The sequence below is a fragment of the Mrakia frigida genome (assembly GCF_051309035.1).
Source record: "Mrakia frigida strain ATCC 22029 unplaced genomic scaffold BDY24scaffold_13, whole genome shotgun sequence".
Lineage (NCBI taxonomy): Eukaryota > Fungi > Basidiomycota > Tremellomycetes > Cystofilobasidiales > Mrakiaceae > Mrakia > Mrakia frigida.
The window spans coordinates 117551-145130 of NW_027481268.1; the positions used below are offsets into that span (position 1 = coordinate 117551).

Sequence of the window (27580 nt, forward strand, 5' to 3'; positions counted from 1 at the left end):
CCCCCCCGCTTGGAGATCTTCTCGCTCTTTTGCCTTACCCGGTCTGTACATCTCCAAAGGTCGGCCAGAAAAGAGAGCCGAGGTGACACTACTGCTCGATGATCTCGAGAAGTTTTGATGCGCGCGTGAACAGCTTGGATGGGGGGGAAGAAGGCAGGGCTGAGAGAAGTAAAAAAAAAAACTTGGTTTTGCTATAGACTAACGAGCTAGGGAAAGCAAAACAACCGACGCTACTGCTACTGCTACTGCTACTGCTGGGGAGAACCTGTCACACACGAAAACGAGCTCCTTGTAGTACATAGGGAAAGGCAAAGAGAGGGAAAAGCAAAGCAAAGCGAAGGAGAGAAAGAGAAAAACGAAACCTGATCCGATCCTGTTTTAATTGATGGCCGAGGGATGATGTCTGCCCATCATGAAAGAACAGCGTGTGAGATGAGAGTCAGTTTGGGTTGATCTGAGAAGATACGAAGGAGAGAAGGAAGGAGCTCACGAAATGATGCGAAGAGGAAAAAGCAAACGAGAGCAAGACCGACGTGAGAAGATGGGGAAGAAAAGAGAGGGAAACCGACGCGTCGAGAGGTAGGTTGAGAGGGAAATCAGAACTCCTTGGGCGATCGTCGGAACTTGTACTGTTTGAAGTTTCGGGGCGAGGAGGGGGGGGGGGGGGGGGGGAAGAAAGAAAGAGGAGGGGAAAAGGAAACGAAACGCGTCGCGTCAGCACCAGAGATCTTCCTCTCCTCGTCTTCAAACCCTCCACCGTCTCCCCCCAAACCCGAATCAAACCTTCTCTACTAACCTTGTAAGGTGTTCCCCTCCTCATCTTATCCCTCGCCGTCCTAGGCCTCTTAAACCCCTTCTCTCCCTCTCCGTACTTCCCGTCCTCGTTCTGAGCCGCGATCCTGTCCTTGCTCAACCGCTCCGACACGCTGGGAACCTTCCTCTCGTGGGTGAGATCCTTGGGAGGAGCCTCGTGAGGCATGTCGGCGTGGGTGGGGGTCTCGCCTTCGAGGAAGACTTTGGCACGATCGTCCTCGACCTTCTCGATGTCCTCGTGGTGTTGGAAGTGGGCGATCTGAGGGGAGAGCAAGCGAGAGGACTGAGTCAGTAGGCTGACAGAAGGGTTTAAAGCCGGATTAGAGAGGGAGGAGAGAGAGAGGAGACGTACATCCTCCTGGTGAAGACGAAGCGAGATCGGAGGGAAAGGTGAAGGTTCAGCACGAAGCTCGGAAAGGGGTTTCGGACAAAGAAGAACGACAAAGAGGGCGAGAAAAACGTACAGGATGGTTGTAAGCTTCGTCCGTCTGGGTCTCGGGTGTCGAATGGAACCGTTCCTCGTGGTGAAGGAAGCTGACGGGACGCGAAGAGGTTGAAGGAAGAGGTCAGCGAACGGCGAGATATCCAGCGACCTGAGACCTAGACTTCGACAGTAGAATGATCGGGACTCACTATTCACTCTCCTCGTCTACTCATCGAAAGAAATCGAAAACGAAAGCAAGGAGAAAGGACGGAAACGCGATCAGCCCTCAACCTGTTGAGCTCGACTCTTCCTCCTCTCCTCCTCCTCCCATCTCCTCCTCCCTTCTCCCTCCCAAAACTCTCAAACCCAAGTTCGAACCTAGACTCTCTACATACCGTAATGATGACCCAACTCCTCGAACCCCTTGAAATCCGGCAACCCTTCCGCTCCCGCCTCGACGAACTCGCTCAGAGTTACGACTCCGTCCTTGTCGTGGTCGAGCAGAGCGAGGACCTTCTCGACGACGATCTTGGCCTTAGCGATGTGGGTGTCGTCCGATGCGGAAGCAGCTTTGGAAGAGTCGTGGTGGAGTCCGTCTGGAAGGAGCAAAGCAGAAAGGGGAGGAGGGAGAGGAGTTGGGTTGAGTGAGCTTTTGGCCCGTTTCGAAAGGAGAGGGAGGATCGTGAGGAGCTTGGACAAAGAAGGAGGGAGGGGAGGAGACAAACAGATTGCTTCGATCTCCTCTACGTTAAGGATTCCATCGTGATCGAGATCGTGGAGATGGAAGCTGGGAGAGAGTAAAGAGGAAGGAAGGTGGTGAGTCTATAGGAAAGGAGAGAAGGAGAAGAGCGAAAGGGGAGGGAAGGAAGGAGAACAACGAGGGGGGGTCTCACAAGCTCTCCGCGTCAAAGGCATCACTGTAACAGGAAAATTGAAAGCGTATAGGTTAGCTGGAGGTTCTCTCTACGCTCCGAGAAAGAGAGAAACAGCTCGAGATGTCTAGGAGGAGGGAAAGAACGGACATATGATGTTCAGATCTCATCTGGTTTCGACCAAAAGGGAACGATCAGCTATCTCGTCTCTCTTGCTTGCATCTTTTCTCGCTTCGTTTTAAAGTGAACTCACGTGTCTCTCTGCGTATCCTAGCGACTCGTCTTCCGCTCCATGTTCGTCGTAGCTGCTTCCGTGGCCACCGTGAGCTTGAACTCCAACGAGGTAAGACGTCGACGCGAGTAGAGCTGGAAGGAGGAAGGGAAGGCGAGGACCGAGCATCGTAGGCAGTCGAGGGAGGTTTCTGTGTGAAGATTTGGTGAAGAGGGAGGAAGGAGAGGAGAGACGAGAAGCAGAAGGTGTTCGTCTCGATGGTGGTGGTTGAGTTTGAACCAGATGGAGGACGGGATCAAAGGGAAGAGGGAAGGAGGAGAGCTGCCTCTCGATCTCTCCTTTGGTTGACTTCTTTCTCAACCTTCAACCGTCATCCTTTCAATCTTCAAAAAATATGGTAAGCACCTCCTCCTTCTCCCCAACGGATACCCAGTAGCTGACTCTATCTTCTGGTGCCATTTCTTACTCTCCTCCCAGGCTACAGCACAAGCAGGCAACCTCAAACGTCGGAACGATGCGTTCCAATCGAAAGCTGGGACTCGACAGCCAGCAAAGAAGGCGTCCGTAGAGAGGAAGGCTAAAGCTCAGGAGACGACAACAGCCAAGTTCACTCAGTACGCGGCTTTGGCTTTGGTGGGGTTGCTGGCAGCTGGATGTGAGTACCTTCCTCGACGAGCTCTCGTCTGTGACGTGGCCGGAGGAGAACGATGGATGCGAGAGCTCGATCTCTAGGGACTGTAGACAGCTTCTGTAGGGATCAGAGGTAGATTTGGAAGGTACGGAGTTGGATCCGAAGAGGAAGAACTTCAAAAAGATCCTGGAAGGAGCAGAGTTGAGCTCCGAAGAGATCGTCGAGCTCAACTTCTCCTTCCTCCCCTCCCCCTTCCCTGGTCTCCTCGTCCTCACCAGCCTCCTCGTTCTTCGCAGACTTCCTAATGAGTAGCTGACAAACTGTTTTCCTTCCTTTCTCTTCTACAGTCTTCCTCGAAGTCTTCAAGCTCATCCTCAAGCTGTTCTGAGCTCATTCCGTTCCTCTCCCTTCCCCAAATCACCGTTCGTCTCCTCTCCTCTTCCTCGCCTCACCCCTTCCAGCTTCTGACTTCTCTCTTCCTCTCTTTATCTTTACAGAAAATCAAAACTCCGTCTACCCCGAACCCGGAAACACGACTGAACCCCAGCTCCTGGAGAGCTCTCCAACCCTTCCCTCCCATCACAAACGCACCTCATTAGACCTTTCTGCTTCAAAGAGACCAGCACCACATCAAAAGCCAGCTCGCCAGTTTACCCCTCTCTCTCTCTCTCTCTCTCTCGATATACTTGAACTATCCCCTCTTCGATTTTACGACCTTTTCTTGTTTTCTCCCTGTTCTTTTGTTCGAAAAGGGCGCGTGCGAGAGCTCATCCAACCCTTCGCGTCGTGCTCATCGTTGTTTCGACTCACCTCTCCGTCCTTCTTTCTCTTTCAGCTCTCAAACTTGCATTCTCAGCACTCTCTAAAGTCGCCTCCGTCCTCTGACACGAAAAAAAAAAAAAAAAAAAACGCGCGTCCCAACCCAGGCCGAAACGCCTGGACGACCCCTGAGTTCGCTCGAAACCAACCCCTCTCTTTTTTAACCCCTTCAAAACAAATTTACGCCCCTTGTTTCATTTTCTCTCCTTCTCCTCCCCCTTGTCCGAAATACATCTCTTGTTTTTTTAACCTCTATCTTCCATCTTCCCATCCCCCTCGCTCCCTTCTCTCGGCTCCCTCCCCTCCCACTACAGCAAGCAGCTTTCTTTACCCACTTTCGTTTCAACTCCCTCTCCCTCCCCTTTTACGACAACCTCAACCCCTCCCTCTTCCCCTTCCCACTCTCTCCCAAGCTCAGACCCCAATGTTCGCGCCGTCCTCCGCTTCAACCCTCTCGCTTTTTTGGGTTCTCGCTTCGACAGCGTTGCTGCTGCCGCTAGTTTCTGCTCATGGTGAGTATACGAGCCTTGCCTTTTCGTCCTTCTGCGAAGATGGAGAGCCTTCCTTCCTTCCAGCTCTTTTTGCTGACCTGGTCGTTTGAGATTCGTTCCCGTCCCTCCGCCGCCGTTCGCAGGTGGAATCATTTCTCATTTCATTCGAGAGGTGAGTCCGTCCGTTTGTATCTCCAGCGGTTTGGTTCGGACTGAGGAGGAGAGGGTGTAGTAAGGAGGAAGAGCGTGGGGTGGGTGGGTGGGTCAAGAAAAGGGGAAGAGGATCGTCGAACTTCTTTCAACCGCTGTAGACGAGATTTTCCAAGGGGGTCGTGTAACGAGGAGCTGACTAATCTCTACTGTTGGTTGTTCTTTGGGTTCTGGAAGGCTGGAGATAAATCCCTCGAAGTTTGCGGTGAGTTCCATTTTCCAGCGTTTCAGCGTCGTCGTTCATTCTTTTCCTTTTCCTTGTTCCAGCTGAGCTGCGCTGACTTCGATTCGAGGCGACGGTTCTCGCAGGCCAAGAGTTCAACGACGATCGGACTGGAGTTCGAGATGGAAACAATGGTGCGTACAGGCGTGAGGGCAGGACAAAGAGAAGGGAGAGGGAGGACGTTCAGAGCTGATGAGTTTCGATTCGTTCGCCCTGGGTTGAGTGGTTAGTTTTCGGGCAGATTCTCGACCACAGTGAGTAGATCTAGCTTTGTGATGGGCTCGAGAGCGGAAGCTGAGGAGGTGAGGAGGTGTGAGAGGGAGGGAGACGAAACTGACGCGTCCGTTCTTTTCGTTCCTCGTTCCTCTCGCCCAGGTCTCATCTCTGGTTCCAAGTGGAAAGACCCTGATGCTTGCAACTGGTGAGCTTGATTTTCTGCTCCATGGCAGTATCTCCGAACCGCCGCTGACGTCCCTTCTTTCGTTTTCAGGCGACTCTGCTCTGGTTCGTTCATCCCTCCGTCGCCTCCTCTTCACCAGGCTCGACGCGTTGCTCACCTGCCTCTTCCCTTCTCCAACAGGTCTCCAGTACGAAGATAACGTCGCCAACACTTACTACTACCCCATCGGAGCGATCGTCCCCATCAACGTCTTCATTCTCAACGCGAATTCCCCTCTCTCCTCGTCCTTTCCTCGCTCGGAACTGACTCCCATTTTTTCTTGGCATCTCTTACAGCGACACGCTGGAATCGCCAACGTCTCTATCGTCGACACCAAGACCAACGAAGTCGTTGGAAGTCCTTTGATCGAGTGGACCGACGGGAAGTACGCTGGTGAGAGATCAACCGAGTTCTTCCTCCTCTTCTCCTCCCTACTCTTTCGATCACTGACCACACCATACTATCCTGTGGTTCCTTAGAGTACGATAACGTCAACACCTGCCCTGATGGTCCGGCCGTCGCAGAGGTGAGCAGCAGGCTCGACTCGACGCTCTGTCGTTTCAAACGATGGCTGACCGCTGGGTCTCTATCTTCCACAGACTGCTTTCAACGTCACCATTCCCGATCTCGGAGACAAGTGCACGAAGGGTGGAGACTGTGTTGGTGAGTTTTTCGACTCTCTCGTTCGAAGACGCGTCGGAGATACATCGCTGACATGATCAACTCCTTCGATTCCTTTGTTCCCTCCCAATTTTATATTTACCTTGACGTTTCCCTTCTACAGTTCAGTGGTACTGGTACAGCGAGTCTGCGAACAACCAAACCTTCGTTCGTTCCTCACCTCTCCTGCCTCTTCGATCTGATCTCGTCCTGACGCTTTTCTCTTTGCTCCGACCCCTTCTTACAGAACTCCTGCATCGACTTCGTCCAGCCCTTCGGAGGGTCTGCTCTTCCCGCCATGGTTGAGGGAAGACCCGATAGTGAGTCAATCTGCCGTTCAAATTTAACGAGACCAAGGGATCAGCCAGTTCTGATCAACCGACGCGTCTTTTCCCTCCAACTCCTTCCAGTCTTCGAGCACAAAGCCTACTGCCACCCCGCCGATCAAACTACCACCACCGTCTACGACACCGCTACCCTCCTCAACGAAGCTTCCAGCCCCAAGACGCTTGTTTCCATCGGAGGCGACGACGCTGCTGCTCTCCCAACTCTCACCACCACTCCCGTCGAGTCTCCCTCCGCTACTACTTCCGCCGCTTCGGACGCCACCTCGTTCGCAGATTCCTCAGCGGTCGCTTCGGCCTCAGCATCTCCCTCTCCTTCCTCAGCTCCCGCCACGACTCAGGACGTGATCGCCTCGGACTCGGCTCCTACCTCGACTGCTGAGACCTACGAGGCCGCCCCCACCAGCACCCCTCCTCCCGTCACTTCAGCCTATGTCGAAGAAACTGCGGCTCCTACTACCACGCCTTACGCTGAGGAGGAGGAGGTTTCGGCCGCAACCTTCGTTGAGGACGTCTCTCCCACGACGACGGCGAACAGCGGTGCCATCGTCGTTCAGACTCCTGTCACTACCGAAGCTGCTGCTGTTTGCGAGACCGAGAAGGCTATCAACGCTGTCGCTGCTGAGACTGTAAGTTTGCTTCACCCGTCTCTCTTCTCGTTCGAAATCGCGTCGTCGTCGCTCTTGACTGAATCCTCCTCTTCTTCTCTTCCTCTCTCACAGGTCACCATCAACGAAACCGTCACCGTCACAGCTGCCGCTACTCCTCTCGCTACTACCACCGTCATCGAGAAAGTGTGCGTACCCTTCACTCTCCTTGCATCTCTTCTCTTCCTCGTCGCGTCTTCCTCAAATGAACTCATCTCTCCCCTCTACGTTTCCAGCTACGTCTTCATGGAAGCCATCTCCACTAGCACCGCCGAGATTGCCGCTGCGACTCCTGTCAAGAGGAGACACGTTTCTGGATCAGGAGCTCGACGATTGTTCGTACCAAAATTCCCTGTTTGCATTCTGTCCCGACCCCACTGACTCTTTCTTTTTGCCTCGTTTCATTGCAGGTCATCGCACCACTAAGCCCTCCCCTCCCCTCCCCTCCCCACCTCTCTTCTCCTCTCGTCCGTCAATGTATCTATCTTTCTCCCTCACACCCTCGAAACTCGCTCAGTCGAGTTCGTTTCTCGTTCGTAACGTTTGAAACGTTTGCTTCTCTCTCTCTCTTGCTCTCTCTCTCTCTTGCTTGGTACAGGTTCGTTTGATACGTAGACTTCGATTTTCTGGTTTCGGTTTGTTTTGCGTAGATCGCTTTTGGAGATGCATGCATCTGCTTTTCGGGAAGAGAGGAAGAGAGGGGGGGTGAGGGGAGGACGCGTCGAGAGGACCGTGGGTGAGCCTGCTCCAAGCTGGATTTTTCACCATTGACAGTGGTTCTAGAGAGAGAGAATTTTTCAAGGCCTTTGAGGAAGTGCATTTTGGTAGCTGAGCTTCTTGTGGTAGCAAGGAAGGGGGAGAGACCGTCGACGCTCAAGCTCGAGCCTCGTCTCGAGATTTTTTGTTCGATTTTTTAAGGACATCTGGGCGACCTCCTTCGTGTAGATCTGGGGCTGCCCAAGTCCCCGTGAGACGCTGTAGAGGCGAGAAATGGCCGTCGTCGAGGCATCCCTTGCCTCCTCCCCTTCTCGAATCCGTCTCGTCGAGAAGTCGCGGGCCACACTCTTTCCCTCTCATCCTCCACGTCGACTGGTCAGGCCTTTCCCTCCTTTCCAACCCACCCTCCCCATCTTCCTATACCAGAAGGCTTACTCTCCCTTCTTCGCTTCTCTCGAAACAGCTCCCTTCTCTCGTCCTCGTCAGACCCTCCTCCCAGCTCCCTTCAACCCTCCTCGTCCCTCATCCGAGAAACCCATCTCGTTCAGCTCTACTCCCCTCCCTTCCTTTCCCACCCCACCCCTAGACTCGGTCAACCTTTCAAGATGCGGATGCTGACCAAGGTGAGTCTAAGTTTTGATATCTTTCGGTCTGGATGGTTGAGGAAGGAAGGAAGCAAGGGAGGTCGAAGGGAAGCTCATCGCACATCTCATCTGACTTCTTCCTCTCCTTCTCTTTCCTTCAGTTCGAATCCAAGAGTCCAAGAGTGAAGGGAGTCGCTTTCCGTGAGTCGTTCTCTTACACATACATGCTTTGAAGCAGTCAGATCTGCTTGTAGACGAGCAAAGGATGCTGACGTTCGATTCTCCTTCCCTCCTTCGCCTCTCTCCCTCGCCCTCCTTCTCCTCCTCCTCTTCAGACCCAAAACAACCTCTGCTCGCTGCTTCTCTGCACAATGGAACTATTCAGCTTTGGAACTACCAGATGGGAACTCTCGTAGAGAGGTACGAGGAGCACGATGGTGAGTCTTTGAAGGAGAAGGAGCGTTGTTGAGCTAGGGAAGGGAGAAGGTTCAGCCTCGCGGAGGAACTGGCAAGCTGGATCCCTTCAGCTCCTACAGCCTCCCTCGAAGCAGAATGGAGATGCTGGCATCATTGAGCGTGAGCTGAGAGCTGACTTGTTGCTTCTACATCTACAGGTCCCGTTCGAGCTATCTGCTTCCATCCTACTCAGCCCATCTTCGCCTCCGGAGGTGACGACTACAAGATCAAGGTCAGCTTCCTCCCCTTCCCTTCCTCGACCCATCCTCGTACTGATGCAACTCTCCTCGTCTTCCTTCACTTCAGGTCTGGAACTACAAGACTAGGAAGTGTCTCTTCACCCTCAACGGACGTGAGTTCGAGTCGCCTTTACTCCTTCCCTTCCTCAACCCGCGGTCCCTTTCCAATCTCACCTCTCCCCTTCTTTCAGATCTCGACTACGTTCGAACCGTCTTCTTCCATCACGAGTACCCTTGGATCATCTCTGCTTCCGACGACCAGACCATCCGAATCTGGAACTGGCAGAGTCGACAGTGCATCGCCATCCTCACGTTCGTTCTCTCTTCCCATCTCCTTCTCCTTCCTTCGAGCTCTGACCTTCGCTTCTAATATGCTCTATACATTCAGCGGTCACAACCACTACATCATGTAACGCCCGGATCCCTCTCCTTCTATCCTCTCCGAAGTGCTCTTAGCTCACTCGAGCTCTTCTTCTTCGTCCAGGTGTGCTCAATTCCATCCCAAGGAGGACCTCGTCGTTTCCGCCTCGATGGATCTCACCGTCCGAGTTTGGGATATCTCCGGTCTTCGAAAGAAGAACACCTCCCACCAGCCCATGTCGTTCGAGGAGCAGATGCAGCGAGCCAACTCGGGTCAGGCGGATCTCTTCGGAAGCACCGACGCTGTCGTGAAGTACGTTTTGGAGGGTCATGATCGAGGAGTCAAGTGAGTCTTGTTTCCTTTCCTCTCCCTTCCGAGTCGAAGCTCATAAACTTCCTCTCCCTCTCCTTTTTCAGCTGGGTCTCGTTCCATCCTACCCTTCCTCTCATCGTCTCGTGTTCGGATGATCGTCAAGTCAAGCTTTGGAGAATGAGCGATACCAAAGCGTGGGAGGTCGACACCTGCCGAGGTCACTTCAACAACGTCTGCGTCGCTCTCTTCCACCCTCGTCACGAGCTCATCCTCTCCATCTCCGAGGACAAGACCATCCGAGTCTGGGATATGGGCAAGAGGACTCCCGTCCAGACCTTCAGGCGAGAACACGATCGGTTCTGGGCTCTCGTCGCTCATCCCGACCTCAACCTCTTCGCTGCCGGTTCGTTCCTTCTTCCTCGTTCTTGATCCATCTCTCAAGGTTCTACGAACTGTAGAGCTGACCCTCGATCTCGTCTTATATCTCTTCAGCTCACGACAACGGAGTCATCGTCTTCAAGCTCGAGAGGGAACGACCCGCCTTCTCCCTCTACCAAAACACCCTTTTCTACGTTCGAGACAAGACCGTTCGAATGCACGACCTCGTCAACGGATCCGACGTCGGAGTCATGAACATCAAGAAGCTCGGACCTGCCTACGCTCCTCCTCTCACCCTCAGCTACAACCCTGCCGAGAAGGCGATTCTCGTCAACGAGGTGAGCTCAACGCGTCTTCTCTTTCTCGAAACGAAGACGGCCGAAGCTGACCACCTCCCTTCCTCGTTTTCTCAGACCTCGGATGGAGGAATCTTCGACTTCTTCAGGCTTCCCCAGGAGGGAACCGTTGGAGACTCGGTCACGGACGCGAAGCGAGGTCAGGGATCGTCGATGCTCTTCGTCGCTAGGAACAGGTTCGCTGTCTTCTCGAGACCTACTCAGGTGAGCATCTTCTTCCAAACGACTGTCCCTCCTCTCGAACGGCTGCTGATCGTTTCGCTTGTTTCTCGTCCCTCAGACCATCGACATTCGAGATCTCTCGTTCAGCATCACCAAGTCGATGAAGGTCCCTCTCCAAACCACAGACATCTACTACGGTGGAACCGCCTGTGTTCTTCTCGCCGGAGCCGCTTCCGTTGCTCTCTTCGATCTCCAGCAGCAGAAGGTCCTCGCCGAGCTCACGACCCAGCCCGTCAAGTACGTCGTCTGGAGCACGGACAACAACATGGTCGCTCTTCTTTCCAAGCACAGTACGTTCTCTCCTCTCTTTCCTCCTCGTCTACGACAGCACAGAGCTAACCTTCTTCTTCTCCTCTTCGCTCAGCCATCACCATCGCCAACAAGGCTCTCACTCAGACCTGTGCCATCCACGAGACGATCAGGATCAAGTCGGCTGCTTGGGACGATAGCGGTATCCTCGTCTACACCACTCTCAACCACATCAAATACGCTCTTCCTTCTGGGTGAGCTCATCTCCAGTTACCTCTCGAACCTCTTTTCAAGCACGAGCTGATTCTGTTCTCCTCGTGCTCTTTCGTTCTCCTCCAGCGACACCGGAATCATCAAGACGCTCGACCAGCCCATCTACCTCACTCGAGTCAAGGGAAAGGTCGTTCACTGCATCGACCGAAACGGACGACCTCGAACCATCGACATCGATCCTACCGAGTACCGATTTAAGCTCGCTCTCTCGAAAGAGAACTACGACGAGGTCCTGCAGATCATTCGAAACTCCAACCTCGTCGGACAGAGCATCATCGCCTACCTCCAGAAGAAGGGTCACGCCGAGATCGCTCTTCACTTCGTTCAGGACCCTAGCACCAGGTTCGATCTCGCCATCGAGTGCGGAAACTTGGACGTTGCGTTGGAGATGGCTCGGGCTGTCGAGAAGCAGGACGTTTGGGCTCGACTCGCTACTCAGGCTTTGAAGCAGGGAAGCCACAAGGTTCGTTCTCAGCTCTCTTTCCTTCTTCGAATCCTCTTTCGGTAGAGCTGACTCCTCTCTTGCTTCCTTTGTTGGTTTCAGATCGTCGAGATCGCTTACCAGAAGACCAAGAACCTCGACCGACTCTCCTTCCTCTACCTCGCCACCGGAAACGAGGATCGACTCAAGATGATGCAGGCCATCGCTGGAAAGCGAGGAGACCAGATGTCTCGATTCCACAACTCTCTCTACCTCGGAGACGTCAACGAGCGAGTCTCAGTCCTCAGGGAGGTCGGAATGGGTGAGTCGGAGCTTCGACGCGTCTCCTCTTCAGCCTCGATGCTCACGCCTCTCCTCTCCTTCTCCTTCCAGATCCTCTCGCCTACTTCGCCGCCAAGTCGAACGGTCTCGATGAACTCGCCGAAGAGATCCTCGAAGCCGCTGGAATGACCGAGGAGGACGTCCCTGCCATCGCGTCGTCAAGTCGGTCGACTCTCGCTCCTCCCGTCGTCGTCAACCCCGGAGCTACCCAGGATTGGCCTTCTCGTCCCGTCGGAGACAACTTCTTCGCCAAAGCTCTCGCCAACGGTCACTCTATCACCGAGGCTCCTCGGACGAACGGAGACGTTGCGGATCAGGGAGCTGCTGAGCTCAGTGCTTGGGGAGCCGAGGATCCCCTCGCCGTCGACGAGTCGGGAGCCGATGCTGAGGATGGAGAGGAAGGATGGGATATCGACGTTGAGGTTCCTGAGACTGCCGATGAGGAGAAGGACGAGGCTGAGGTCGAGGATGCGGTCCCGGAAGACAACATGTCCCCAGGAATCACCGAGAACGAGATCTGGGTCCGGAACTCACCGTTAGCAGCAGATCACGTCGCTGCTGGATCTTTCGAGACTGCTATGCAGGTGAGTCTTTTTTTCACCATCTCTCTTGCCTTCTCGTCCTCAAACCGAGCTGACAGCTTTCCGTTCTCCCTTCTTGGAACGAATCAGCTCCTCAACCGTCAAGTCGGCGCCGTCAACTTCGCTCCTCTCAAACCCCTCTTCCTCTCGGTCTACCGCTCCTCCCACGTCTACATCCAAGCCAACCCTTCCCTGCCACCGATACAACTCCACGTTCGGCGGAACCCTACGGCGGCGCCAGCGACAAGCAACGTCTTCCCCGTCGTCTCGTGCTCCCTTCAGAACATCGTCTCCAACGAGCTCCAGGACGCCTACGCTTTCGTCAAGAAGGCCAAGTTCAACGAGGCTTTGGCTCTGTTCCGAACCATCATTCAGTCTTTGCTGTTGGTCGTCGTGTCGACGGACGCTCAAGCTCAGGAGGTGAGTTGACGCGTCTTTCCGTTCTTTCTCGTTTCATCTCAAGCTCGAGCTGACCCGGATTGTTTTCTTCTCTTCTAGGTCAAGGACATCGTCTCTGCCTGCCGAGAGTACATCCTCGGAATGACCATGGAGATCGAACGACGACGTTTGGCCGTCGAGGAACCCGAGAACGTTCAACGAGGACTCGAGCTCGCCGCTTTCTTCGCTCACTGCGACCTTCAACCCGTTCACCTCCAGCTTGCTCTTCGGTCAGCAGTAAGTACAGCATCTGTATCCATCTATTCTTTTTCGAAGGCAGCTTGCTGACCTCGTTGTCCTCGCTGCAGATGTCCGTCTGGTCGAAAGCTCAGAACTACGCTACGGCCGCCGTCTTCGCTCGTCGCCTGTTGGCTCTCAACCCTACTGACGCTCGAGTCACTACTCAGGTTCGTTATATTCTCTCCCTCCCTCCTCTCTGTTCTTCCTCTCCAACCTCGTGCTGACTCTGCTGCCTCTTCCCTTGTCTCGTTTCTCCCAGGCTCGATCCATCGTCTCCCAAGGAGATCGCAACCCTCAGGACGCCCTCGAAACCTCCTACGACCACTTCACCGAGTTTGTCGTCTGCGCTTCGAGCCTCACCCCGATCTACAAGGGTTCGCCGTCGGTCAAGTCCCTCTTCTCGGGAGCGTCCTACCTCCCCGAATTCAGAGGCAACGTGGACGCCATCGACCTCTGCACGGCTGTGGGAGCGAACGGGAGTGGGCTGAGGTCGGTGTTGAAGATCTAGGTTTAGAGGTCTTGGTTCGGTAGCGGTAGTCGATGTTTTTCTCCTTCGTTTCTTGATGGTCTCCCAGTGTTTTTTTTGCTTTTCTCTCTTCTTCATACCTTCTTTGTGTCTCTCTCTCTTTTCCCCTCTCTACAAACCCTCTTCTTCTTACTCTCTTGCTCAAATAAAATGGGGGAACGGTTCTTTACTTTATCTCAATCTCGTTTAAGCCATCAAAAAAGCGAACGCCTATCAAAACGAAGTCCAAAAAGAGTAAACAAATTCTGCGCCGCTCAATATCCTCCGTACCTTCCTCCACCTCTGCTCATCCTCCCTCCTCCCTGATCGTAGTAGGCACTCTCCATCGGAGGATAATTCCCTGCTATCCCGCCCAACCCTCCTCCTCCTCCTCCGTAGGAACCGTAAGGATCGTCGTACCCTCCTCCTCCCCTAGTCATTCCTCCTCCTCCTCTCATTCCCACCCCCATCCCTCCTCCTCGGTCATATTCGTCATATCCTCCTCGCCCGTAAGGATCCGCGTAGGGTTGAGCTCGAAGAGGTGGGCCTTGAGGAACGAATCCTCGAGGATAAGCCGAGGACGACGACGCGCCGTAAGGATCGTTGAACCCTCCGCCTCCTCCTCCTCGTCGGTCGTAGGGATCTTCGTACCCTCGACCACCTCGGAAATCGTCGTAGTGCGAAGGATAGTCGTCTCTTCGTCGACCGCCTCCTGCTCCTCGCTGGGACATCTGATCCATTTCTTCTTCCGACGAGTCGATGAAGCCGTCTCCGTTTCGATCTCGAGGGTCCCTGTCGAGTCGGGTTTGCGAGCGAGTACGACGGAGAGGGAGAGCGGAGTGGGAGAGATGACCGGGTCGGTAAGCGTTGGAGGGATGGTTGGGGTTGGGGTGGCGAGAGGTCGAGGGGAGAGCGTCGAGGAGGGAGGAGGTTGAGAACGGATCCAGAGCGTGAGGAGGAGGAATCGGCTAAGAATGGTCAAAAAGAAGATGATGAGAGAGGTCCAGTCGGTAGAAGAAAGTGCTAGGGAGTGGAGAAACTCACTGGAAGATGATCTGAAGAAGGATAAGGAGTCGCATCCCGACGTCGTTGACTCGATCTCCCTCCTCCTCCTCCTCCTCGAGCCCAGTCCTCGTCGTCGTATCCACCTCCACCTCGTCTCATACCACCGCCTCTTCGTCGCTCGCGTTCCTCGTCGGAAGAAGAATAAGAGCCTCCACGTCCTCGAACAGCGTCTACAGAGAAGCGAGGTTTCCGAGCGGACCTTCGTTGGTCGCGTTCCTCGTCGGAGTAGTAGCCTTCTCGATCTCGATTTCGGAGCGCTGGTGGGAGCGGAGGGATAGGTCCAGCTGACATCGGTGGAATCTGAGAAGGAAGGCAAGCGAAAGGAAGGAGAGGAGGGAAAGAGAAAGGGGAAGGGAGGAGGTCAGCGTTCAAGTTGAGCTCGACATTTTCCCACCGACCCTTCCGACCGACTCACAGGTGCTCCGTTCCTCCTCCCAGACCTCCCGACGTATCCGTATCCAGGATCTGCACTATCGTATCCCCTCCGACCCATCCCCATCCTCCTTCTCTCGTCGTTGAAGCTCTCGTCGCTCCTCCTTCGCCTGCCCTCTTGATCCCTCCCTCGGCCTCCTCCTCCGGATGAGAACAGATCCTTCACGCCTTGGACCAGTCCTCCTTTGCTTCCGCTCGCTCGACGATCGTCTCGAGGGTTCCTACGTGGATCTCCTCTAGAGCGAAGGTAATCCCGTTCTTCGTCTTCTCTACGACGAGAGGACCTTCCGGCGGATTGAGAGCGTCGAGTTCCTCCTTCAGGTCGTCGCTCTCGTTCTCGATCCCGTTCTCGCTCCGATGGTCGCTCTCGTTGCGACGAGTTGTACTCTCTGTTAACACCAAACCAACAGTCTAGTTAGCTCAAGGTCGAAGAAAGAGAGGGAGGAATGAAAAGAGAACACGAACATCAATGGGACCGGAGCGATTCGTCTCGCCTCGACTGAAGGAGGGACGGCTGCTGCTGGTGCTGGGGAAGATCGAAGAGCAGGTGTTGGTGGAAGGGGAGAGGGAGAACGGGAAGGCATGCTGCTTGTTGGGAGTTGAGGAGAAGGAGGGAGGGAACGTCAGTGAGTTGAGAGAAGAAAGGGAGACAGGGGGAGGACTGTTAGCGGAGTTGTTTGATTCTCAGAAAGAGATGAGATCAGGGCGAAAGTCAGCGAGTGAAGAAAAGAGCGAAAGAAAAGTTGTTGAGACGGGGCTGAAGTGGTTGAGGGAAGAAACAAACAACGAGGCGAAAGAGGATCGAGTTTCGAAACGAAGACGCGTTTCGAACCTCGTCGCGTCCCTCTCTCTCTCTCTCTGCACCCTCTTCCCTTCCTCTCCCAGCTCCAATCATCAAGAAACCATCCATCGAACTCACAGGTCACATATAAAGGAAAACAGACAAAAACGAACTACAAGAACCTATCAACTTCCCCTTCCTCCTCGTCCCCTCCTCCTCCCACACTCCCTCCAACCCTCTGCCTCTTCCTGCTCCCGTTCGCTTCCGCCTCCTCAGCAGCCTCCCTCTCCCTCTTCGCAGCCAGAAGCTTCAGGTTCCACTTTTTCTGACCTGAGGTCAACCGACCTTCTCCCATCTTCGAGGTCGGCGGCACGGAGGACGACGAGGAGGAGGTCGACGCGTTTTGATGTTGAGCGGGAGGCTGAGGCTGGTCGACCGTTCCTGAACGTTGTTCTCCTCCTCCTCCCTGGAGTCCGACGACAGGAGGGGTTCCTCCTTGGGGGTGCATCCTGGCCAAGAGACCCGAGCTCTGCTGCTGAGACGGAGGAGGGAGACGAGGGGATCCAGGAGGGGTTCCAACCGACGACGAGGTCGAAGGAGAGGGACTCCCACCGGTTCCTCCTCCGCTGAGTCGAGAAGCGAGGTTCCCGAGTTGTTTGGGACGGACGGCTTCCCGTTGAGCGAGGGAGGATGCGGGACCTCGAGAAGGGGGAGGAGCAGGAGCAGGGTTGGTTGGTCGAAGGAGGAGAGAGGTCGTCGCTGCGTTGGCGAAACGGTCGAGGATGGATGGAGCTGATGGTTCCGCTCGCATTCGATCGAGGAGTCCTGGCCGAGCTGCCAGAGGAGGTGATGGTGGTGGTCGCTGAGCGGCGGCGATGGTGGGAGGAGGAGGTCGAGGTTGGAAAGGTCGATTGGAAGGGAGCTGAGTTGCTGAAGCTCGGGGTTGGATTGCGACTGGAAGCGTTGCTGGAGGAGGAGGGCGAACTTTTGGTGGTGGTGGAGGTCGTAGAGGTCTTGGTTGGTAGGACGTCGTTGATGGACCAGCGTGGAGCCGATCCAGAAGCGATCCGGACGACGCGATGTTCGAAGCGGCGAGAAGAGGAGGTTTCGGTGCTGATGGGAGGCCGAGTCGGTCTGTGAGGGATTGGGATGAGAGAGGAGGAGATGGCGGTGGTGGTAATGGCTGGACTGGGGATGGTTCGTCGACGAGGTTGATGGTTGGAGGGTACGGAGGAGTGCCTGAAGGAGACGAGGTCTGCCCGAGGGGAAGAGGAGTGTACTGAGGAGATCGAGGCGACGAGGTCACCACGACGTGTTGCGCTGGAATCGGCTGGCGAAGAAGAGCCTCGGGTGTAGGAGAGCGGCATGTTGTAGAGTTGGGCCATGGAGGACGCGTCGTCGGTTTCCGAGGTTCTCTGAGCGGAGGAGAGGGTCCTCGTTCGGCTTGAGGAGGTGAGGGTCTTCGTTGGTATCGACCTGGTTCCGTCGAATGAGGTCTGCGAGGTTCTACTCCCTTCTGCGCTCTTGGGATCGAAAGAGGTCCTCGAGGAGGAGATCTAGATTCGTTCTGATGGACTCTCCTCCCGTCGTCTCTCCACTGCGATCTGCCCGCTCCCATCTTCTCCCTCAGCCCGTACCTGCTCTCTTCCGGGAGACCATGCCGTTCGTATCCTCTGCCGTTCAAATCTGGGGATCTAGAACGCCTCGATGGAGGGAGAGGATCTTGTACGGGACGACGGGGAGGCGAGAGAGAGCGACGAGACGAAGACGCGACGGGCTGGGACCGAACCGGTTCGTAGACTCCCGGAGCGGCTTGAGTCGAGGGACCTGCCAGTCGAGAGAGAAGTAGGGATCGGGATCGAGGTGGTGACGGATGGCGAAGAAGTGGTGGTGGTGGGGAGCGTGCGAGACGAGCAGTGGAGGAGGGGAGGGGAGGTCGAGAGGAAGGGAGAGCTCGTGCTGGTGGAGGCGATCTCGACCGTGGACGAGGAGCGGGAGCTCGAGATGAGTCCGAAAAAACAGCATCTACCACTCCGAAGTGGTCATCCTCCCACCTCCTCCTTCTCATCTCCTCTCGCCATCGATCCTCGTCCTCTCTCCTCTCCTCCTCCATCGACCAGCTCGGACGTCTTCTGGGCGGAGGAGACCTCTCCGACCCGTACCTCAGCGAAGCTGGAGATGGAGGAGGAGAGTATCTCTCTTCCCTTGAGTACACTCCCCGAGGAGGAGGACCTGGAGGAGAGCGTGAACGCATGGCGGAGCGAGGAGGTGGAGAGCGGGACCTTGTCGAAGGAGGGAACCGTCCGAAGCGAGGCGAGGGACTTCTCCTAGGAGGAGGAGGGGAGAGCGGTCGTCGGTAGGGAGATCGAGAGCGAGAGAGAGGATGGCGAGGTGGTGGAGGTGGAGAGATGGAGGGAAGTCGACCTCGAAGAGACGGAGGAGGAGGAAGAGGGGATCTTGAGCGGGGGTTGGGATTCCAACGGAGAGGAGGAGGAGATCGACTTCGAGGGATGGGTCCGACTGGAGAGCTGATGGAGGAAGCCGATGGTTGGAGTTTGGAGGGAGATGGTGGTCGTTGGTAGGCTCCCTGGCCTCGAACGAGTGTCGGTTCGGCTGGGGGAGACCTCGTTCGACGACTGGGTCCTGCTACCGCTTGAGGAGCCGACGCCAGCTTCTCCAGCCGAGCCTTCTCCTTGAGAAGCTTGTCCTCAAGCCTCTTCTCCTCGTTCCTCTTCTCCCAGAGCCTCAACCGTGCCTGCTCGTTCTCCGCTTCCTCCTCTGCTGCTCGTCTCCTCAACTCCTCCTTCACGCGCTCTTCCTTCTCCTTTTGCTCCCTCTTCCGCCGACTCTCCTCCTCCAGCTCCTTCTTCCGTCGACTCTCCTCCATCTCAGCCTTCTTCTCCTCCTCTTCACGAATCTTCTTCTGCTCAGCCAACCGCTCCAGCTCGAGTTCTTGTCGAGAACGAAGATCGTCGAAAGCCGTCGCGACGGGAGGAGGAGGAGGGTAGTTCGACCGTTTGTGGAAGTGTTGGTACGCCGATGAAGGAGGGACCCCAGGAGGAGTGATGGGTACGTATTCGGGAGTAGTGGGAGGGATGGAGGATCCAGGAGGGAGGTTGGCTCGAGGCGAGGAAGGGAGGAGGAAGCCGACGGGTTGAGGTGGTGTGGATGGACGAGGGAGGAAGGCTGCTGGGTACGGCTGATGAGATTTAGGAACGCTGCCGAATACCGAAGATGATGAAGGATCTACGATTCCTCCTGAGCTGCCACTTCGAGACGAGCTCTTCCTCGAGCGACGGTCCTCTCCCACGTCCATCACGAACTCGTCCTCTCCTCTCGGCTCCATCTCGCTAGGCAGCACTCCCAACCGACTCAGCAGCGAGTAGCCAGGACCCGTGGCAGCCACCTCCTCTACGACGATCTCCTCCCTCCCCTTCCCTTTCCCCAATCGCTCGAGAGCGATGTCGACCTCCGTCCTCGGCAGGTTCACCTCTCCCTCTCGTCTCGATCCAAATCCACCAAAGCCTCCTACAGAGACGCCTTCGGGAGCTCCCCAAGCGTTCATAGCCTCCTCCGACATCTTGAAAGGGTCGCTCCACGAGGGAAGGACTGCTGAAGGGGGAGGAGGAGAGCGAGCTCGAGGCACGGAGGGTTGGACGCTGCTTGAGCTTGATTGGAGATGAGGAGGAGGTTTCCGAGAGAAGGGCGAAGGAGGGTCGTTCGACGAGGAACCGGATGGCCATGCTGAGCGTGTTGAAGTTGGGACAGAGGGAGCAGCGAAGGAGGGAGGAGGAGGAGGAGCGACGGGTTTGGGACGTGAAGGAGGAGGAGCTGGAGCTGGAGCTGGAGCCGGAAGCTCTGTTTCTGGAGGAGGTTCGACCTTGACGATTCCTGAGACTCCTTGAGACGAGGTACGAGTGAAGTCGACGGACATCCTGAAGGTGAGGGGAGAGGGGGTTCGTCCGACTCGTTTGATGGGAGGGAGGAAGTAAGGGAGGAGAGGAGGGTGAGGTCGATCCGGTTCGTTCCGTTCGTTCTTCTCCTTGGTTGCGAGTCCTGAGCTATTCCAAATTCTTGAGTAGAGATGATAGGGTTCCTTGGGGTGAGATCCTGCTCGGCGAGTAGTGGCTGGGAGTAAGTGGAGGTCCAGGGAGGGAAGGAGGGAGGGAGGGAGGTCGAGCTCGAAGGAAGGATCTTTTTCAGTCTGACCCAGGTCAAGAACCGAAGAGACTAGATCAGCGAGGTGCAGGACATGTATAAGAGGGAAGAAGAAAGGCGCACCTAGCTTCCGATGCAAATTCACGAGCGCTCCTGCGCTATTTTGCTCGTTGAGAAGGTCGACGTCGAAGGGAAGGAGGAGGCGAAGAGCGAACCCTTTGGAGACGTGAGCTCGAAAGCGATGGACTGCAGCTCTTCCTCTCGTTTCGTGGCCTCGAGGGTAACAGAGCGAGGTTGTAGAGAGGTTGAGAGTTCATTGGTGATCGTGAAATACAAGTCGAGTATCAAAAAAACGCTATCTCGAAGCCCTCTGTCAACGTCGCCGCTGCACCCCTTCTCCATGCTCAGCCCAAATCGCCCCAACATGAGTGCTCGAGTTCACACTCCCAACTATCCCACTCTCGTTATCAGGCCAAGTCACGTCGCCGACGAGAGCTTTGGAGCCGCGGGAGCCTCGAGACGAGATCGATTCGAGGACTTCGACTCGGAGACCCAGAACCCAGAGGATCAGAGATGATGTCGGTCTTGAAGTAGCGACGATAGCGTAGGAGAATGGAGGTAGATGGAGGCGTCGTACGAGGTAGGGAGCTGAACTGAAAAGGAAAGGAGGGAAGAAGAGGCAAGAGGAGGAACGCGTCGCGTCAGTTTTCGGGTCTTCTCGCCAAGTTGAACCACATTGAGCTCACCAGATGTTGAAGAAAACAGTTAGAGGTACCTTCAATACAGCGATGGAATAACCTCGTTGAACTCGAGCAAGGTGGCTCCAGCATCCGATGCGATGTTGAACGAGGTCGTCCTAGTGATCTCACGATCTCCTGAAGTCGTCTCAAATCCAGGACAGGCTTGCTCCGATAGGCAGAATGAAACCTTCGTACTTTGGAGTATTCCTGTTCCACTGTGAGATGAACGGGAACGATAATGGACGGCAGGAAAGAGAGAGGAGGAGGTCGTCAGTCGCGTCTGATCATGGCACTCGACCATCTGCATCGAGGAAGAGCGAGAGAGTTCAAAGACTCACAATCCGACATGTATATCTATAACGGCCCCCAGCCCCAACAGTTATCTCTCCCTCCAAACCAGACTCCTCCTCGAGCAGCGATGAGACTGGAAGGAAGAGAGAGCTCGCTCGAGCGAGGAGGAATGAGAATCGAGACGCGATCGACTACCGTGAGATCTGGGTCTGGGAAGATCTTGGTTCCGAAGCACAGAACGATTTTGATGCTGTCTAAGGTTGGTTTGAAATGAATCATGTGAATGAAGGAGAAGAAGACAAGTGGAGGTTTGAAGACGAGGAAGATGTCGACGCGGCCAGCCCGAAACTGGGTAGAAGAAAGCACGCGACGAGACTCTGAAACTTCAATTCTCTGCGAGAGCTAGGTATCTGGAAGATCGTAGGCTACCTCATCGGGGGGCAGTCGACGAACGTGGTCGAAGGATGAAAGCGGATTGAGACGCGCGCGACGGGTCGACCGACGACCACTCCATAACTTTGATCAAGCGAAGCCGAGAGAAACAACCCTTCGTTTCCACCAGTACCTCAGACCCGCCCAGGAGGTTCTTACTTCTTCGACCTCCTAGCTCAACCCAAGCTGAAACAAGAACTTGAGGTGCAGCAAAAGGGGAAAGACGAGCGAAGGCAACGCGTACGTCGAACAGTCTTCGAAGCTGATCTCCTCTCAGCTTCCTCCTTCTCAACCGAGAAGAAGAAAAGAAGCTAAGAAGAGAGCCGAGACATCTGACCGAAGTCGATCAGGATCGTAGTCCCTCTCGAACCTCTGCCAGAAAACCCGACCTCTCGTCGTTCTACTCTCAGCTTTTGAGCAGATCAGCAGAAGAGGACGAGATGCGACGACCCCCACCTTCTTTCGTCGGCAAGAGTCGTCGCCGAAGATGCCCGTGAAGTTGGAACTAGTAGAGCCGGCTTCCACCCTCATCCTTCCAAGCCTGCAACGAGATCGTTGAGGGAGGTGCGAGAAAAGAGCGCACGTACGAGGAGGAGACGCGAGGTATCTGGCGTCAACGAGCGTTCTTCTTTTTACCGTCCAGGTTTTTTTAATCCACCCTAGGTACGAGACCTCAGACGGGTCTCTCGAGATGGATCTACTCCTCGGTGCGAGACAGGAAGACGAAGGGGTCCAGAGTACGACAGATTCCCTGATGGAAGAAAAGAGCCAGCACTCCACTGACTCTGATGCTAGACGGGGGGGAGAGAGAAGGAGGGGGAGGAGTGCGATAGAGGAAGAGGGGACGATAGGAGGAAGGGGGACGATAGGGATTTGGGGAAGGGAAGGGAGGGAGGAGGGATGATGTGGCAAAAGGAGGTGGGAGGTGGGAGGGAGGATTGGGGACGGAGGAGGAGGTTTGGGGAGGACGATTCGGATGGGATTCGATCCTTGAGAGAGAACCAAGAACCCTGCTGACCGAGGAGAGAAGAGAGTGGAATCGAGAGAGTGATGTGACAAGTAGAAGTAGGACGTGGATGTGGATGGAGGAAAGAAGGAGGAGGAGGAGCGAAGAGAAAGCTGAATCGATTTCGATTCACGTTTGCCTCCGCCCTCCCGACGACCAGCAATCCCTTTTTTTTCACCCTTGTCTGCCTTGACGATCTCTCCTCTTCTCAAAAAGCTCATCCGAGAGTTTTCACAAGAGTGATCTTGGCGGGTGGTTGTAGACGGTCGAAGGCTCGTTAGCTCACCGTCCTCTCCTCCCTTCCATCTCCCATCTTCCCTCTAGCTCTCATTCGTTCGAAGGCTCTTCAAAGGTCAGCGTCGTTGATTCGGAGATTGACTCCTACTTCCATCGTGAGCTCAGTTTCATCTTTGCCTTTCTCTTCCATATATCGAGGGAGGAGGCGGACAAGGAACGTCCGAGCTCACACTTTGCTCTCTCCTTTCTTCCCTCCTCTCTCCTCTCTCTCAAGTTTGGTTTTCGAGGCTTTCCACCTTTATCCTCATCATCTACGATCAGTTCATCGGCTTTACTAATACGTGAGTGCTCTTGCTCCTCCATCGCAAGGCTCTTGAGCTTGCTTCTCTCCTCCTCTTTTTCTCGCTTCGACTTCTCTTTCGCTTCGTCCTGGCCATGCTCTCCACCATCCCCGACGAGCTTCAATCCCACATCGCTGCCTACCTTCCTTGTAAGGACATCGCAGCTGTCGCTCGAGAGTCGAGGCTTCGACAAGTCAGCTTCGCGTCGTCGGTTGGGGTCAACAGAGCCGTCGATTTCCTACCTTTGGATCCATCGCCCTTTTTAAGAGTTACTTCTCTCACGGTCGCTCTCAGATAACATCCCTAGACGGGACCGATGGCCCTTCGGGGTCGTACCGGTCACGTTCCTTCTTCGTTTCTTCCCTGCTCTTCGTCGACTTCACGTCTTTGTCGAGCTAGAAGCGAAGAAGGCGAGATCGGAGTCGCTGTTCGAGAGAGGATTCGGTCGGAAGGAAGCTGAAGTTTTCAGGGTCGTTGTTGGGAAAGTTCAGAGGTTGGGGATGGATGTGTGAGGAAGGCGATGGGGAGATCGTACTCGTCGACGCGCCGAGGTTCGCTTTTTTGCATCTTCACTCCATCGAAACGGAGCCAGGTATGGCTGATTTATAGGATGGACTTTGACTCTACTCCTGCCTCTCGGAAGGATTGTACGTCGGCGTACAAGCTCTCGAAGACGAGGAACGGACGCGTCTTCAGCTCGACCTCAAACAACGACCCCCTCCTTCCTCTTCCATCGACTCCTCTCTTGCAACCGAGAACCTGTCGTACTGAGTGAAGCTAGCTCCTTCTGCATCTTTCCCATCCCGAGAAAGGTGTTTGTGTTTCGTTGCGAACATGAATCGTAAAGTAAAAGAGCGAAAAGCGAAAAACAACAAGCGGGCGACCTCTCCTTCCTCCTGGATCACGACCCTAAAAAAGACTCTACGTTCCCTCCCAAAATAGCCAGAACGAGCGAGCCAACCCCTTTACGAACTACCAACCCAAGCAGGAGTCTGCGAAGACTCGAACTCTACTTGGAGGAGGAAGAGAACTTGGTGACCGACTTGGTACCCTCACTGTGAAAAGGAGAAGAGAACGAAGGAAGGAAAGAGGTCAGCTCGATGAGACGAACAGATGGAAGGATGAGAGAAGGAGAAGAGGGCATAGAGGAAGGTGAACGTACGAGATAGCGTGCTTGGAAAGCTCTCCGGGGAGGATGAGTCGGACGGCGGTCTGGATCTCCCTGGAGGAGATGGTCGACTTCTTGTTGTAGGAAGCGAGCTTGGAAGCCTCGGAAGCGATTCGCTCGAAGATATCGTTGACGAAGGAGTTGAGGATGGACATGGCCTTGTTGGAGATACCAGTGTCGGGGTGGACCTGAGGGAGGGAGGAGAGGGAAAGAGGAAGGAGGGAGGGGAGGAGGAAGAGTCAGCTTTGGTCCCAAAAAAACGCAAACACGACTGCCATTTCTTCCACCATGAACCGATATCCATCCGACTTCCGCGAGAAGGTAGAGAAAGGTGTAGAGAAAATGTAGAAAGGAAGCTCACCTGCTTGAGGACCTTGTAGATGTAAGAGGAGTAGGTCTCGACTCTCTTCTTGTTCCTCTTCTTCTTGTCACCCTCAGCCTTAGGAGCCTTGGAGGTGGTAGACTTCTTAGCGGGAGCCTTGGAAGCAGGGGCCTTGGAGGCAGCTGGTAGAGGGAAAGAACGAAGAAGGAGAAGAGTCAGCTTTTGAGAAAGGAAGGAGAGGCGAAGGGAGGGAGGAGGGAGGAAATTGATCTAATACTCACGAGCCTTCTGAGCGGGAGCCTTGGAGGCAGTGGTGGAAGCGGGCTTAGGGGCCATGTTGAAGAAGTAGAAAGTAGGGGGGAGGGGTGAAGTTGAAGGGAAGAGTTGAAGAGGGAGGATGTGGTTAGAGGGAAGGGAGAGAAGGAGGAGGAGGGAGGAGAGAAGAAGAGCGAAAGTTGAGAAAGAGACACGCGTTCTCTTCTTTGTTCTTTCACCTCTACCGTCCTCGGTTTGAACTTTTGCATACTGAGAAAGCTCCGAGAGAGGTCCTGCGACCCGTAGCTATCCAACCATACTTTCAAAAAGCAATTTTGCAAAGACCGCCTCGTCGTTCTTCCTCCCTCCCCTCCTTCAATCTCCTCGAGGCTATTTCCGACTTTTACTTTTCTGACTTCACGAGCGTGTAGGCAGATACCATGTATGCCCCTCTTTCAGTGGAAGCGAGGAAATCGGATGTAGGCATCTTCACCTAGAGCTTCTCGAGTACACGTTGCACGAAAACAAGGCCTTTGAGCTCCTCCTTCTTTTAAGCCCTCCTCCTCCCCCCTTCCTTCCTTCCTTCCAACTACATCCTTCTCTCACTTTTCTTCCCCTTAAACCAACCACTACCCACCCACCCCCCACCCAACTCACTTTATCTACGTGAGTGCTATATCTCTGTTTTCTCACTGTTCTGGGAGCTCTCCTCATCAGCTCGACTCTGCTCCCTTCCTTTCTCCTCGAAGGAAGCCCTTTGAGCTGACTCCCTTCCTCCCTTCTTTGCTTTCTCTGTCTCTCAGTATGTCTACCGGAGGAAAGGGAAAGTCTGGAAAGACCGGAGGAGAGGATGTTGAGAAGAAGACTACCTCGCGATCCGCTAAGGTTCGTTCAGCTCATCCCTTCCTTTCCCTCCCTCCCTTCTCTCCGCCTCTTTGACCTCTTCGTTCAACCTCGTCCTGACTCCCTTCGCTCTTCCTCTTCTTCTCCTCCTCTCTAGGCCGGACTTCAGTTCCCCGTTGGTCGAATTCACCGACTTCTCAAGAAGGGAAACTACGCTCAGAGAGTGAGTCTTGTTTCCATCTTCACCTTCGTGTCCTTTCCCCTCCTCCCTCCCCCCCTTCTTCCTCTCCCATGCTGATTCTTCTTCCTTTCCTCTTCTCTTCTCACTCTCCCAGGTCGGATCCGGAGCTCCCGTCTACCTCGCCGCTGTCCTCGAGTACCTGTCCGCTGAGATCCTCGAGTTGGCTGGAAACGCTGCTCGAGACAACAAGAAGTCCCGAATCATCCCCCGACACTTGCAACTCGCCGTCCGAAACGACGAGGTGAGTCTTTTCCATATCTACTACTGCTGCTACTATACTCGACCATCAACTGACTCCTCTTTCTTTCTTTTCTTCTCGTTCTTCTAGGAGTTGAACAAGCTTCTCGGTCACGTCGTCATCTCGCAGGGAGGTGTCTTGCCCTCCATCCAGCCCGAGTTGCTTCCTGCTAAGTCTTCCAAGCCCGGAAAGGGATCCAAGTCTCAGGAGGTTTAGATTATCCCTCTTTCGGATCGCTCCTTGGTTTCGTTTCTCTAGCTCTTTTAGACTTGCTCCTCGCAGAGTCGGTCGCCCTTCGTTTTTGATGCCTCGTTTTCTTCTTTTATGCCATGCATGTCCTAACGTAACTCCCTTCTCGTTCGTGCAAGAGAGAATGACCAGCAAAGCAAGAAGACGAACAGCGAGACGGAACGAGAAGAGAGACGCGACTCAGGTCGACGTCGCGTTCGTTGGAAGCTCACGATCTCCTCCCAGCCTCCTCAACGTCCAAATGGACGTCGAAAAGAAGCAGAGAAGAGAGCCAGCACGCGTTGGAAAAGCGTCTGACCTCTCGTCGTTCATAGAAGAGGACGAGATGCGAAACGAGGCCGATCCTTCAAGGGAAGAAAGGATCGAGCCTCGTCCGCCCAATAAACAGCACTCCTCCCAATCGAACCACCCCCGAACCTCAAGTCCAAGAGGTACTCTTTCCCTTGCAGGCAAGAGATAGATCGCTGACGGAGACGTGCGATGAAAAGTTCCAGAGCGCAACGTACGAGAGGAAAGGGAGAGGTGAGGACGAAGGAGCTGCCGCATCGTCCAAAGCGAACACTGTGCATCCGGCTTGTAAGACCAGCGAGGACTCGTTCTCGAGAAGTACGAGCGTACAGAGCACGGGAAAGCTAGCACCGAAGTACTCGTCCCCTAGATGGAAGACGCTTCGTTCCCCCTTCCTCTCGGTTGCTCGAGAGGTCGGATCAGGAGAGTCTTATCTTCAAACCGACCTGTATGTCTCGTCAAGACTCCAGGTGGCCACAGGGTTCAGACGATGGCCTCCCCAACGAGCTCCAGTAAAGAGGAGAACGAGGCTGGAGGATTGAAAAGCGGAGGATGCGATGAAGCATGGGAAGGAAACGAAACGAAGCTCACGCTTCGATTCCCCTTCCCTCCCTCCTACCACTCCCAACAGAGCATACGAGAGCAAGATCGGTAATCCGATCGAGCCTGCATCTGCGGGTTCTTGCATAGCGCTATACGCAAGCCTTTAGAGCAAGGGACCGAAGTCTGAACTTGTTCGAAGCTGGTGGTCGAGGGGAGAAAGGAGGAGAGGAGGCGATGGATGGGGCGAGGTCAATCTCGAGAGAGAGGGTTTTGACTCCGTCTTTTGGATTTTTTTGGTCCACCTTTCTGAGAGCGAGGAAGATAGCACAACAGTCAAGAGCTGGCGAAATGTAGATCAGCGATTTTGAATGGAGCGGTCTCAAGCAAAGGGATCGAAGCGGTGAGCTCGAACTACTCGGCCTTGATCCGACCTTCTTCCTTCAACCATCAGCATCCCTCTTCCTCGAAGGA

The 27580-nt window shown here is 54.7% G+C and overlaps 8 protein-coding genes across 8 annotated transcripts; 4 read left to right on the forward strand and 4 right to left on the reverse strand.

Moving 5' to 3' along the window:
* Positions 1-168: 168 nt before the first annotated feature.
* SSP120 (nucleobindin SSP120) lies at positions 169-2658 on the reverse strand. Its single transcript, XM_076640176.1, has 11 exons — positions 2363-2658; positions 2260-2279; positions 2131-2154; positions 1963-2024; positions 1633-1833; positions 1447-1462; positions 1278-1347; positions 1166-1171; positions 797-1072; positions 491-629; positions 169-403 (listed from the first exon to the last, which is right to left on the reverse strand). Exons 1-10 carry the CDS (start codon positions 2507-2509, stop codon positions 597-599), a joined length of 855 nt encoding a protein of 284 aa, XP_076497119.1. The 5' UTR covers positions 2510-2658; the 3' UTR covers positions 169-403; positions 491-596.
* On the forward strand, positions 2599-3648 carry BDY24DRAFT_440883 (uncharacterized protein; the record flags this gene model as incomplete). The annotated part of the gene is made up of 4 exons (XM_076644560.1): positions 2599-2604; positions 2819-2996; positions 3320-3394; positions 3470-3648. 3 exons carry the CDS (start codon positions 2599-2601, stop codon positions 3358-3360), a joined length of 225 nt encoding a protein of 74 aa, XP_076497120.1. The 3' UTR covers positions 3361-3394; positions 3470-3648.
* A 361-nt stretch (positions 3649-4009) lies between these two features.
* BDY24DRAFT_440884 (uncharacterized protein) lies at positions 4010-7414 on the forward strand. Its single transcript, XM_076644561.1, has 16 exons — positions 4010-4303; positions 4426-4454; positions 4670-4697; positions 4802-4849; positions 4946-4969; positions 5091-5136; positions 5206-5219; positions 5296-5547; positions 5634-5680; positions 5754-5817; positions 5939-5982; positions 6062-6134; positions 6225-6787; positions 6881-6954; positions 7042-7140; positions 7216-7414. The coding sequence occupies exons 1-16, from the start codon at positions 4216-4218 to the stop codon at positions 7229-7231; spliced, it is 1509 nt and encodes a 502-aa protein (XP_076497121.1). The 5' UTR covers positions 4010-4215; the 3' UTR covers positions 7232-7414.
* Positions 7415-7888: 474 nt separating this feature from the next.
* On the forward strand, positions 7889-13674 carry COP1 (coatomer subunit alpha). The gene is made up of 20 exons (XM_076637876.1): positions 7889-8145; positions 8268-8307; positions 8442-8543; positions 8721-8794; positions 8869-8914; positions 8993-9113; positions 9190-9210; positions 9286-9507; positions 9579-9877; positions 9967-10190; positions 10266-10412; positions 10489-10720; positions 10795-10933; positions 11019-11415; positions 11497-11695; positions 11767-12299; positions 12387-12716; positions 12795-12971; positions 13043-13141; positions 13234-13674. The coding sequence occupies exons 1-20, from the start codon at positions 8128-8130 to the stop codon at positions 13480-13482; spliced, it is 3669 nt and encodes a 1222-aa protein (XP_076497122.1). The 5' UTR covers positions 7889-8127; the 3' UTR covers positions 13483-13674.
* Positions 13675-13747: 73 nt separating this feature from the next.
* BDY24DRAFT_386971 (uncharacterized protein) lies at positions 13748-15978 on the reverse strand. The gene is made up of 5 exons (XM_076640177.1): positions 15896-15978; positions 15442-15659; positions 14960-15365; positions 14524-14844; positions 13748-14447 (listed from the first exon to the last, which is right to left on the reverse strand). Exons 2-5 carry the CDS (start codon positions 15558-15560, stop codon positions 13755-13757), a joined length of 1539 nt encoding a protein of 512 aa, XP_076497123.1. The 5' UTR covers positions 15561-15659; positions 15896-15978; the 3' UTR covers positions 13748-13754.
* Positions 15862-20107, reverse strand: BDY24DRAFT_386972 (uncharacterized protein). The gene is made up of 2 exons (XM_076640178.1): positions 20039-20107; positions 15862-19961 (listed from the first exon to the last, which is right to left on the reverse strand). The coding sequence occupies exon 2, from the start codon at positions 19689-19691 to the stop codon at positions 15930-15932; it is 3762 nt and encodes a 1253-aa protein (XP_076497124.1). The 5' UTR covers positions 19692-19961; positions 20039-20107; the 3' UTR covers positions 15862-15929.
* Positions 20108-23879: 3772 nt separating this feature from the next.
* BDY24DRAFT_386975 (histone-fold-containing protein) lies at positions 23880-24885 on the reverse strand. The gene is given in 5 exon segments (XM_076640179.1): positions 23880-24017; positions 24125-24318; positions 24492-24632; positions 24713-24714; positions 24734-24885. The coding sequence occupies 5 exon segments, from the start codon at positions 24786-24788 to the stop codon at positions 23972-23974; spliced, it is 438 nt and encodes a 145-aa protein (XP_076497125.1). The 5' UTR covers positions 24789-24885; the 3' UTR covers positions 23880-23971.
* A 373-nt stretch (positions 24886-25258) lies between these two features.
* BDY24DRAFT_386978 (histone H2A) lies at positions 25259-26248 on the forward strand (the record flags this gene model as incomplete). Its single annotated transcript, XM_076640180.1, has 5 exons — positions 25259-25373; positions 25511-25592; positions 25708-25773; positions 25886-26032; positions 26120-26248. Exons 2-5 carry the CDS (start codon positions 25512-25514, stop codon positions 26243-26245), a joined length of 420 nt encoding a protein of 139 aa, XP_076497126.1. The 5' UTR covers positions 25259-25373; position 25511.
* Between the last annotated feature and the right edge of the window lie 1332 nt (positions 26249-27580).